This window comes from Plectropomus leopardus, chromosome 18 (genome assembly GCF_026936395.1).
Source record: "Plectropomus leopardus strain MGB_pleo_1.0 chromosome 18, ASM2693639v1, whole genome shotgun sequence".
NCBI lineage: Eukaryota > Metazoa > Chordata > Actinopteri > Perciformes > Serranidae > Plectropomus > Plectropomus leopardus.
In genome coordinates, this window is record NC_142193.1 from 33,013,035 (window position 1) to 33,026,138 (window position 13,104).

The window sequence follows — 13,104 nt, forward strand, 5'->3', positions numbered from 1 at the left end:
GTAGAAAATGTCGTCAAAACCTCCATGAGTGGGAGGAGGATGTCTGATGTAGTATTGTGTGAATGCAGTGACAGTCTCAGCAAATATGAAAAAAAGTTATTTTTATTATAAGAGCTAACTGCAGCTTTGCGCGTGGGTGGAGTCTGACTGAAGCACGTTTTGTCCTCCAGGCCGACTGTAGTACTACAAACACTCGGCTCGACCTGTGGGGGGGCTTTGGTCTACCTGTACTACAAACACTCGGCTCAACCTGTGGGGGGCTTTGGTCTACCTCTGTCTGAAATCAAGGACCCGTTGTCTTTAAAGCTGTCTGTGCTGAGCCTGCCACTGTTTTCTGTGTAGTAACTCTTTTTGACAGCAAACAGCCAGCTCCTCCAGCTCTTTCAAACTTGGTGCACCTCCAATGTTGTAATTAGTGTTTAATTTACAATACCATTATGAACTTTGTGGATACCTCATTATATCACACGTTCTCCTCTGAATCTTGGAGGACTTATATCACTGATACTCAACTTATAGCTAAAATCTGGTACCTTGTTTAGGGCCAGATTAAACCACCCAACAATTTTTAGGAGGATCCCCCAGCGAAGACCCAATGTCCTAAAATCCTTAAAACATCCTAAATCTGAGAATTTTACTAAAATCAAAAAACAGCCTAAATTTCAATAAATGCCCTATTTTTGCCAGTAATTTCAGCTACACTCTATTAACAAATATCCAAGTGTGAGTGCAGATAAATGTTTAAAAAAGCCAATGAAAACCTAAAAGTCCAAGAAATGTCCAAAAATTCAAGAAAAGTCCTAAGATTCTAGGAACTTCCCCAAATCCTAAAAACCTACAGTCCTAGAAATGTCCAAAAATCCCAGAAACATCCTAAAATCAAACAAAATCCCTAGAAATGTCCAAAAAAATGCTAGAAATATCCTAAGTTAATAGAGATTCCCCTAAAATCCCCAAAACGTCCTAATGTCCTAAAATTCTAAAAATGAGCTGAAATCCCAGAAATGTCCCCAAATCCCAGAAATGTCCTAAAATCTGAATAATGTCCGAAAGTTCTAGAAACTTCCCAAAATCCTAGAAATGTCCCAAAATCTAAAAAAAAATACTTAAAACCCAGAAACAAGCTTAAATCCTAAAATGTCCCTCAAAATCCTAGAACAAACTAAAATTAGAGAAATGTCCTAAAATCCTAAAAAACCCATCCCAAAATCTGAGAAATGTCCTAAAATCCAACAAAATGTCCTTAAATCCTAGAAATGTCCCAAAATCCTAGAAATGTCCTTAAATCATAGAAACAAGCTAAATCCTAGGAATGTCCTAAAATCAGAGAAAGTCCTAAAATCCTATAAGACACCACAAGAGTATCCCTGACTGAAACCGTCATTTGTTATCACTTATTTCAGTCAATATATGCATCTTTAGGACTTTAATATTTGCTGTTCTACCTTTTTTTTGTTCACATTCATGCTGTTGTCCATGGCCCTGACTGTCCAGGTCCTCCGTCCCAGTACACAAGCATAGAAATACTCTCCATCTCACACACACACACACACACACACACACACACACACACACACACACACACACACACACACAGACAGATGAGAGCTGCAGGGCTGAGAGCTGATGTGTGGGAGGCATATGGCCGAGTGGCCTAATGGAGAGCTTTTACAGTGTCTTCTAACCACAGGGAGCAGTGTCTCACAGACAGGCTCACGTGGACAGAGCGGGGCGGGGCGGTGTAACGGTCGTATGATGCTGCGTCCTCTGGGGCAAGAGACACACAGAGAGACAGGACAGTCCCAGTGAACCATTTTAAAATTGTATTTTTTTATAATATAATATAGATGTAGCTTTTTTGGACATTTTTCCTATCTTTTTAAAAATATTTTTCCAAAGCTACTCATTTCTTGCCTTTCTTTACAAGTTAGGAAGATTTGCAAAGGCATCCGGAGGTCTGACCTTGATCCAGGTCTCAAAGGGTTAGGTGAAAACACGATAGTGCTACAGTTTTAGGTTATAATGACATTATAGAGTCGGTTTTTAAAACTTGGATTCATGAATGCAGACTATGCAAAATGACCCCAGATACAGCACAAAATACGTACAGTAAAATACAGTTTGGTTTGCACAAACATGTTTAGAATGAAAGTGAATCCGAACATGTAAATCCAGCGTGATGTAACATCTGCATCACATCATGATGCACCTGCACGCAGTGATGCAAACAGCTCCTCCGCTCTGCATCTGTCACAGAGCAGCGCTCTGGATGCACAAGCTGCTCTGGCTGAAATGCTGACGCTTGACTTACTTGAAGCCAGTGAGCTTCTGGACTGCTTGGTTTGTGTAATTGGATTACAGACAGTCTGATTACTTCACCCGTTCATGCTTTTCTCCACCTCAGTTACAATTTGGTGACGGCCCTGGGACTTCCACTGCCCTCTGAGTCATCTGTCTGACTGCACTCACAAACAATGTCAAGCATTATTTCCACAAGGGATGAAGTGCTGTGTGTGTGTGTGTGTGTGTGTGTGTGTGTGTGTGTGTGTGTGTGTGTCTGTCGTGCATCAGTGTGTTTCTGCAACAGACAATGACCTTTGGCATGATCTGTACACAACGCTGCTCCACAGTGCAGCTGCATAAAATTCCCTCTGTCTGTGCCGTGACGTCCGCAACCACCTCAATGAATCATGCATGTCACAAATATGCAACAAACTGCTCAAATGTGCCACAAAACAACTGCAGCCGCTTTGCAGAGCCTCAGCGGCCCCTGGTGCCGGAGCAGGGCAGGATGTGTGATGGCGAGTGGGAATGTCAGTGTGTTTGCTGAGCTGTCCCAAACTCTACTGTTCAGCCTGAAATATTTACCGCTGTGCCAGAGACTATAAAAATGTGAGCAGAGGAAAGTACATGGTGTCGGGGGGTTAGAATGAGAGTCAAATCTCAGAGCTGCAGAGGTTCGTCCGTGCTGAGAGGACAGGTAGGCGCAGAGTTAATTTACAAGTCAAAGCCAGAGAAACAAGAAACAACCAACAAAGATATAATCAACAAACTCCTCTTGGCTTCTCACTCACTGTTATGTTACAGCGGCAGGATAAAGTCTCACAAAGTCTCATCAATTTTACATTTGAAAAACGACCCAAATTCTCATGTTTTGATAACAAAAACAGTATCCAAGAAAAAAACAACTGGCTCATGTTTTTTTACCAATCAGCAAAAATTTCTGCAAATCACAGATAAGTCATGTGTATACTGATACATTGATACTGTTTGTTTTCCTTTTAACAACTCTGTGGTTAACATGAGGTTAATTTTAGGCACAAAAACACAGGGTTATAGTTTGGAAAAGATCATGTTTTAGCTTAAAATACATGGTTTTAAAGGCACAAGCCAGAAGGGAAAGGAAAAAAAAACATCTGCTTTTTGTGGCACACCGCAATATCTCAGGAAAAAAATGCAGCTTTCATTACACCATCCCCGTCTGAAAAACTACAATAGGTCCCTCAAAAACACCCATGTTTGGTGGCTAAAAAACTGCAAGAAATGATGCAATGACATACTAAAAAAACCTAAAAAACATTTTTGTGCAACTATGCCAGCAGGAAATGCAGTGATTCCTCTTTGGAAAAACAGCAACAGGTCCCTAAAAAACATGGCTAAAAGGCAGCTGGTAACGCAGCGACAACTCACTAAAAACCCAAAAACACTTTTCTTGGCACTATCGCGGCAGAACACGCTGCGATAAAAAAAAAATAACTTTGTAAAAAATAGCTGGAAAAACAGACAGGTCCCTTAAAAACACCCATGTTTGGTGGCGAAATAGTTGTTGGAGATGCAACCAAGACTCACTACACAACAACCACTTCTTGTGGTACTATTCCAGCAGGAAACACTGCCATATCTCTGCAAAAACAACCACTTTTTGTGGCATTTTCCCCTTTGGAAGAACAGTGAAAGGTCTCCAAAAAAAACAAAACAAACTTGTTTGGTGGCTAGAAAGCAGCTGGTAACACAGCCATGACTCACTAAAAAAACAATCACTTTTTGTTGCATTATTCCAGCAGGAAACGCTGCAATATCTTCATAAAAAACAGAAACAACCACTTTTCAAGTCACTCTACCAGCAGAAAATGCATTGAAATCTTGGTTTAAAAAAACGACCACTTTTCAAGGCATGATCTCCATTTGGAATAACAGAGACAGGTCCCAAAAAATAACCATGTTTGGTGGCAATGCAGCTGTTAATGCAGTGAAGACTCTAAAAAATAACCATTTTCATGGCACTTTTTTCTTTTGGAAAAAGAGCAACAGGCCCCACAAAAAAGAAAAAATAAGGTTTGGAGGCTTGAAAAGCATTTTTAAAAGCTTTTTGAAAAGCAGCTCGAGAAGCAGCGATAACTTGCTAAAAAGATCGGTGGCTGTTGTTTGTTTGTCTTAAACAGTTTCACCTCGGTGTCTTCCAGCATCCCTCCAACTGTTTGCTCATATACTGCGTGACTTTAGAAGCATGATATGATATGACTGTTCATGTGAGACTGAAAATGTAACATACAATCACTTCATGTTCTTACCTCCACAAACAGGAAGCAGGGGACGATGGAGCTGCTGCTCTTCACACCGGGCTTCTCCTCCACTGCCATCCCGCTCTGTGTGTCTCTGAGCGTCCCTCTGTCCAGCTCTCTGTCTCCTTATCCTAAAAGACAGTGAGGTGAGACAGGTTACTCCACAGTGTAAGATGAAGTGGAATCCAATGAGGACAGATGAGCTTTGGGCAGATCTGGGGATTTCCCTCATGTCTCATCTTTGTTTCGGCACAGTCACATTGCTGTTAGCTGTTTTTTAAAAATGTTATTTTATTTTTATTTAGTACATTGTTTCTCTGATACAATTGTTTATCTTATGCATACCCTGCACCCATAAATATTAAATAAATGCACACAAAGTGAACTCATTTCTTGGTGCTGTGAGCTGCACTCTAGAGTTTACTGTTCATTGAACATATCTGAAACAGTTTCACTGTTTTTGGATTTTTCTGCATCAAAGCTGCCCTCGGAGTAAAAATAAAATCATTCAAATAAATTCTGAAAACTGTGTCATCATCTATATCTCTGTGCTTGGCTTTTCATTATTAAGTCTGAATAGAAAATCCAGGAATAATCCCAGGCACATGCTGAAACATGGTTGAATGTGAAATCCATCTACATTTGTATATTATGGCCCGCGGCCCCTTTTCTACGATTTAATCTCAGCATTCCCCCATCATGTGAAATTACTAGGTATTAAGGTGAAAAAGAAATGGGGTAGTATTATCAAAAATATCCAGAAAAACCATAATTCCTGTGATTATAAATTTTAAATCATGTCATGGAAAAAATAGATCTCGATTAGTTTTAGCACTTTTTAAGGCCATTCTCTTGTTGTTGTTTTTTACCTTTATTTTTTTATTTATTTTTTTCACATCATTTTCTTACAGAGACGACAGGAGAGGTAGAAAAACAATGATTTTTGGATTGAAGTTGTCGGGTTGACCTCTATTCTGCTGCAGACTGCTGTGCTCTGTGTCAGAAAGCTTTCCTCCTGATCCCTCTCTGCTGGAGGAAAGAAAAAGCCTGAGGGATGAATAAGGCATGAGGCCAAGCTCTTAGCAGCCCTCACAACAACGCTATGTGCCAACCACGACTGTTGTTAGAGAGGCTTGGTTATGTGTGTGTGTGTGTGTGTGTGTGTGTGTGTGTGTGTGTGTGTGTGTGTGACTTGTAAAAAAACAGTAGCTGTCAGGGTGAACAGGCAGGAGCCTCAGGTAACAGAGACCAACAGTGAGAGAAGGAAAGCGTCAGAGCGAGGAATGGTTCCTGTTTCTTCTCCACTAGAGGCTGATGGGAAGTGTTACTCCGTGTTTCAGCTCCTCAGAGGGAGGCGGCACAGGGAGGCGCTCACCCACCGTTTGGGCCACCGGCAGAGAAAGCACGCGCACGAGCTGTGGACTCATGTGGGCTGGTAGAGGCAGATCTCCTGAAGATCAAGCTACGCTCCGGGAGAAAACACTCGGGCGACCGGAGATGATTAATCACAGAGAAGCGATTCCGCCTAAAGAACGGGAATTATGAAGTTTTCTCCAGGGGGGCGTGCAGACTCCTGAGCTGTCCCACGCACATTTGCTGCTGGTGAATATTCCTCAGAAGCGCTTGCTGAGTGCTGATTTGGGTGACAAGTTTAAAGCTTAATTAGTATGAGAAAATGTGGAGACTGCTTTGTATGCAGAACATGGAAACACACTGATCTTCTTAATGTTTCTGTCCTCGTAGGAGGTCAGAAGCTTTTAAATCCGGGTGGAGCAAGCCACTAAAAAATGTAATCAACTGCTATTTCCTTACGTAATAAACTTCAAGATTAGAAATGCTCAAACTTTGCTTGCAAAATAACAGAGGACCAGGGGCCACAGCGGCCCCAGACTTGTTTCTTGGATTTTAGGACTTTCCAAGATTTTAGCATGTCTCTAGGATTTTAGGATGTTTCTTGGATTTTAGGATTTTATTTCTAGAATTTAAGGACGTTTCTCGGATTGTAGGACTTTACTAGGATTTTGAGATCATTCTAGGATTTCAGGATGTGTTTTAGGACTTCAGAACATTTCTAGGAGTTTAGGACATGTCTTGGATTTTAGGACGATTCTTGGATTTTAGTACATTTCTAGAATTTAAGGACGCTGTCAATCTGGCCCTCCACTTCATCCTCGAGCATCTGGACTCAGCTGGAAGCTACGCCAGGATCCTGTTTGTGGATTTCAGCTCTGCTTTTGACACAAAAATCCCAGCTCTGCTACAGGACAAGCTCTCCAAGCTGAACGTGCCTGACTCCACCTGCAGGTGGATCACAGACTTCCTGTCTGACAGGAAGCAGCAGGTGAAGCTGGGGAAGCATGTCTCCGACAGCAGATCCATCACCACCGGCTCCCCTCAAGGCTGCGCTCTTTCTCCTCCGCTTCTTCCTGTATACGAACAGCTGCACCTCAACCTCCTCAAGTTGGTGGACAACACCACCCTCACTGGACTCATCTCTGGTGCGGATGAGTCGCCTACAGTTGGGAGGTGAACCACCTTGTGACCTGGTGAGAAGAACTTAGAGCTCAATGCTCTGAAGACAGTGGGGATGGTAGAGGGTTTCAGAAGGCCGCCCCCGCCCCCATCACCCTCTGTGACTCCCCAGTTTCCACCGTCTTGGTCACAGTCTTTCCTCCTCCTGGGGACCATCATCACCAAGGACCTCCTGTGGGAGCTGAACATCAGCTCCCTCATCAAGAAAGCCCTGCAGAGGATGTACTTCCTGCGGCAGCTGAAGAAATTCAACCTGCCAAAGGCAATGACGGTGCGCTTCTACACCGCCATCACTGAGTCCATCCTCAGCTCCTCCGTCACAGTGTGGTACTCTGCAGCCACGGCGAGGACAGAACAGGCTGCAGCGTATCATCGGCGTAGCAGAGAGGGCGACTGGCTGCCACCTGCCATCTCTCCACCACCTGCACACCTCCAGGGCCCTGAGGCGTGCAGGCAGAACTGTGGCCGGTCCTCTCACCCCGGACAGGGATTGTTTGAGATCCTCCCTCTGGCAAGAGGCTGCGGTCCATCAGGACCGAAACCTCACGACTCAAAAACAGTTTCTTCCCCTCTGTTGTCAACATCATCAACAATGAGACCGAAAAAGTTAGAGATTAGCGGTTGAAAATAGTGAAGCATTTAGCATCTTAAGACAAACAGTTTCCTCAGAAGTTAGAAAAATGAACAAAAGTGCCACTTGAGGCTGACTCACAGAGTGAGTCAGTCCCCGCAGAGCCCCATGCTAAATTTACCAACACAGCAGAGGTGAACACTGATATGCCCCATCATTTTTTTATTCACAGTATAGTGTTTCACGCTGGGAACTGTTTTTGTACTTTTAGTATCCATAAGGTGCCAGAGTGCATAAAACAGCATCAAAATAGAGCTTATTTATCCAAAATGTGCCAGTGGAGGATCCCCCATACCCCTGACTGAGGTCCTAGCTAAGACCCTAATGTCCGAAAATCCTAAAAATGTCCTTAAAAACTGAGACATGTCCTAAAATCCTAGGAACATGTATCCTTCACTGTAACAACTTCCTGTAAAACTACGGCCAAATTCTAACAGTGATGTAGTTTGTTATTTTTAAAAACATTGTAAATCTTGATGCTTTTTGGAGGCAAATTCTAACAAGTTTTGACTAAAATGACACTTTGGGTTCTGGCAACTACATGACATTCAGCAGAAATCGACACTGTAACTACCTGCTGGGAAATATGGCGAAATTCCAACAGTTATGTATGTTTTGTAAAAATACAGCAAAACTGTAAGTCTCGATACTTTTCTGAGCCAATATTACACTGTAAACCTCAAATTCTACTGTCAAATACTGCAATAATGACAATATGATTTTGAAGTAAATTATGGTATTGACACTAAAATAACGGTCGGATGCTGGCCGCTGCAGCTGCCGGTAGTTTACTGTCTTTTTACTGGAAAGTTTGTCACAGTGTTGCTTTAGTGACAACAACCACTCAAAGTGAGAATGTTTCGGGAATAAAGATTCGTACATTTGGCGTTAGTGGGGCAGGTGGAGCATTTCGGGAGGCGTTGCCTAAACCGTCCCCGCCCCCTTCAGCTCTGCAGATGTCCTGTCATCACAGCTGAAGCTAAAGGGGACAGTTCCAAGGTCACATTTCTTCTGTTAAGGAACAGGTTAAATGCCCAACTCACACCTTCGAGTCCAATCTGTCCTGAACATAGAAAGACAAAATGATACCATCTACTGAAAAGTAAATGCATTACTATAACAACGACAAGTAACATGTTAGTGTCACTGATCTGTGCGCATGTGTGAGTCACTATGTAGAAGAAGCAGACGGTCAGTCCAGCTGGATTTGATCTGATTAGGGAGGCCGAGCGAAAAGAGGCCTAATCTGATCGTCCATCTATCAATCGGACGAAATCATACCAGCCTGTCAGCGCAGACGGCTCGATAAAACAGACGTGTGTTTGAGGTGGTGAACAAAGACAGAAAAACCAGAGCCAATTACACACAGAAACAGCCACAACACAGCAATCAGAGTCAAAACACGAAGCCACCGAAATCAAAATGGTGGAGATGAGAGAAGCAAAACCAACTGCAGAGAGGAAAGTTGAACTGGCACCATCACACACACACACACACACACACACACACACACACACACACACACACACACACACCTGGTGGAGAGCAGGACATTTAAATCCCCTGCTGCCTCCTGAGGACTCCAGTCAAAGGGTAGAGACCCAGGCAGCCATATGTCCTCTCTCCTGCCTCTGCAGTCCACCATTCTGCCCCAGGACAAGAAGTACACTGTGCAAGCACACGCACGCACGCACACACACACACACACTCACACAGAAAGACTAATTGGACACACCAATCTGGGTGATGCTTGATTTTACAGTTATTTCTGCCTTGCCAAACAATGCTCCCCACGTTTCCTTTTATGCATAAATCGGTGCAGCAGCAGCAGCAGCAGCAGCATGAGAGAAGCTGCAGCAGCAATGCAGCGTTAAAATACCAACTGTCACTCTCTATCTGTGTGCTGCATCCACACTGATAACCTACATATTCAGGACTGCCAAGCATTTTTGAGCGCAGGGCAGTGATGGAAATGTTGTTTTTTACCATTTACCTGCAGCTCAGTGCTGTCACTGTGGATCTGAGCAAAACCTCACATCCCTCAGCTCTCGTGTGTGCGCTCAGTGTTCTGCTCTGACACTGTCACACCGATTTCCTTCAACTCCGTGCTTCATCATACTCGCACATCTGTTTCACATGCAGCACAGGAAGCTCTGGTGTAATGACAATATCCCAACACAAACACTCCTCTTACGATATGGCATCCCCTGCCTGCTATTAATAGGACAAAGTCAAGAAGGAGAGTAAATCCATAATAGGATTTACCCGGCGCTGGATAATTAGGGCTTCTGTTTGGGGAATACCACTGCAAAACACACAGTGAGACCCCCCCCCACCACTCCGCCGCCGCCACAACACACACCCACAGGCACACACTCACACACCCGGGGAAGATACATCCACTTAAAGCAGAAAATGCACAACTTCCACAACACAACTGCTCTGTTACGACACACCAGGCGGTTCAAATCACCCCGGCACGAAGGAGAAGGAAAGCATGCGTCCATCCATTCATCCTCCCCTCCCTCCTCTACCCCCCGATACCTCGACGGTTGCCGTGGCACCAGATTCCTATGCGGTGGCCATGTCAGATCAGATGATGGTAAAGTGGTGTGAAAAAATCTCCTTCCACCCGGCTGTCTGTCTCTTCCTCCTCTTCCTTCGTTCTCCCCTCCTGGTCCAAAGTAAAGCGCGAGAGACGGCAGCAGCAGCAGCGGTGGTGTCTCCAAAATCTTACACACGCGCGCGCGCGCGCACACACACACACACACACACACACACACACACACACACACTCACACTCCTTTTAATAAGCTTGTTCCAACAACCAGCGATGACTAATAAATTAAGTGGCTGAAATTACCTCCTGAGCAGCGTTTGGTCCAACAAGGAGACACGGAGGAGAGGGGGAGAGTGCAAGAACATGTGTGAGAGGGAGTGTGTGTGTGTCTGTGTGTGTGTGTGTGTGTGAGAGAGAGAGAGAGAGATTGAGGGAGAGGGGGAGGAGGGCATACATTATGTGTGTCAGCTTATTTGTATTCAAAGCGTGTTTTCCCTCTCCATCCCTCCCCTTCTTTCTTCCTCTCTCCATCCCTCCCTTTCTTTCTCCCTCTGTCCATCTCTCCCCTTATCTCCATCCCTCCCTCCTCTCTCCCACTGTTCCCTCTTTCCTCCCCTCCTCTCTGTGAATGGACGTAGAGGACATGAACCTGACCCAAAAATTAGAGGAAAGACGGAGAGATGCTGCAGACTACCCAGCTAGCAGGGAACGTTCCCACAACATTGGCTATGTTACCTACAAGTTGAAATAATGTTTGAAGAAAACATTTTAATCTCACGTTAAAGAACGTTTTAAGGGTGTTGTATTTTCATCTTTAAAAAAAGGTTTGTAATCTCAGTCCTTAACATTTTCTGAATGTTGTTTTAAAAAATGTTCTTCCTGAGTTGTAATGTAACATTTTGGGAACATTTTAAAAAAGGACATTCTCTGATCTGTCATCTCTCAACATCACCAAAACATCCTCTGAATGATGCAGTTCAAACTTTACGTATTAGTCAGCATTTAAGCTCACAGGAACATTATTTGAAAATAATCAATAAAAAATGTTTAACATTTTGATGTTTATTGGGAATATTGCCAGAACTTCAAGAAGAACGTTCTGGGACAAAAAAAACAACAAACAAACAAACAAACAAACAAACAAACCAAACAAACTTGCCTGAAAACATAACTAAAACGTTCAGTGGTTGCATAGTACCGTTCTCAGAACATTTGTAGAACCCTAAATTGCTAGAGGGGTGGGGAAAATCAGGCTGCACATGTCCGTCCGTGCGCGTCCGTGTGTGTGTGTGTGTGTGAGGCGTCTTGGTCGCCTGCCTGCAGCTCAGCACACCCTGCATGTGGGTTAATGATACACAGCTACTGATGTGATGCTCCTGGGGCACATGTTCCCTCAGAGGGCCGAGCTGGCAGCAGAGGGAGGGAGGTCAGACCGGACGGACCACAGTGCATCTGTTCTGAATGTGAATGAATTCGGTGTTTAAGGTGAATCAAAGTTTGGAGTCATGCAGGAAAAAGCATCTGCGTTGAGACGCAGAGGAGGCGGAATTAGCTATAAAAACAATACACGCCAATCTGTCGTGGAAGCGCTGAGGGCGCACGCTCTGCTATTTAAAACTGTGCTAGTTCTGACGTATGACTCCTCTGAAGGAGAAGAAGGAGGAGGAGGAGGAGGAGGCAGCGCAGGACTGACAGCGGCAGAGAGGAGACCACTCCTTATAGAAATAATGACAAAGGATGAGGAGGAAAATCTACTGTAGGAAAGTGTTTTAGTCACAATTTTCTGAATGGAAATTCTAGTTAGTCTAGTGGCAACTTCCTGAAAAATGAAGCCAGGGCCAGAGTGTCAAAACCTGCAGTTCCTCTGATGTTCACTAAAGGCTGGCGTGAAAATACCCAACTTCACAGCATGAATAAACACATTTAGAGCCTGGTACAAAAAAACCACCGCATTTCAACATTTATTTTTTTTAAATATCACTTACACATTAAAGTGTTATTCAGGCTAAAAGTTACACACATGTATGAGCAGATCTGGATCAAAAATACCTCAATAAGTTGATGCTGACTTTCAAAAAATGGGATAATCATGAGTATGGTGCCCTAGAGACTGCTGGGCAACAACCCAGTTGCCAAAACAAAATATTTGCATTGCACGTTTCTGCAAACCACTGTCACAAATATATATTAATAATAATAATAAAAATCCATTTTGTTCTGGTTTCAAATATTTAAATGCATATAAAAGGCATCTGAATGCAGAAAATGATGTCTTTCCCAGTTTCAAAGGGTTAAATAATACATTTCTTCAGCCATATATTAATGCGTTTGTTTAAAGCAAAGAGGTTTGACATAGCACCTGCTCACGCTAGTTAAAGCTAAATCATAAACATTTTACCTTCATGTAGTCACTGAATGAGATACGAAAATAAAAACATGGACATTTGAAGCATAATCTAATTTTAAAAGACAAAGATGGATCGGATCACCTTTTGTGATCGGATCATCTTCTTTCATGATGCACTCGTTGACAGCAGGACAGGTCGACCCAGAGGTGCGTAACGAATCAAGAGGCGAGCATCCAGGCTGCTGCTGGCTTCTGCCCTGCCCACTCTTCATTAATACAGCATTACCTCAGGGCCATTAATAGCTACCAGCCTTTTTCATGTGCACACAGCTGCTGATCTATATTTTATGAACAATAATAAATCAGAAAAGAGCAAAAGAACATCAATAAGCGCCGGTGGCTTATTTTCTTGTGGTGGTGAAATAACGGTTCACCAAAAAACCCAAAAATCCACACCAATCAAAAATGTAAA

At 43.4% G+C, this 13,104-nt stretch overlaps 1 protein-coding gene across 7 annotated transcripts in view; it reads right to left on the reverse strand.

Annotated features, from left to right (window-relative positions):
• Positions 1-13,104, reverse strand: part of plppr2a (phospholipid phosphatase related 2a) — a 193,218-nt gene that overhangs the window by 45,714 nt on the left and 134,400 nt on the right. For 2 of the 7 annotated variants that reach the window (XM_088069521.1, XM_088069526.1), the window contains exons 1-3: positions 10,589-10,685; positions 10,270-10,457; positions 4,572-4,693 (exon numbers count right to left, since the gene is read on the reverse strand). In XM_088069521.1, the coding sequence (XP_087925647.1) occupies positions 4,572-4,640 (69 nt within the window). In that variant the 5' untranslated portion in view covers positions 4,641-4,693; positions 10,270-10,457; positions 10,589-10,685. Of the gene's footprint in view, positions 1-4,571; positions 4,694-10,269; positions 10,492-10,588; positions 10,722-13,104 lie in introns of those variants that run through there. The other 5 variants (XM_088069523.1, XM_088069524.1, XM_088069527.1 and 2 more) reach the window with 4 other exon arrangements.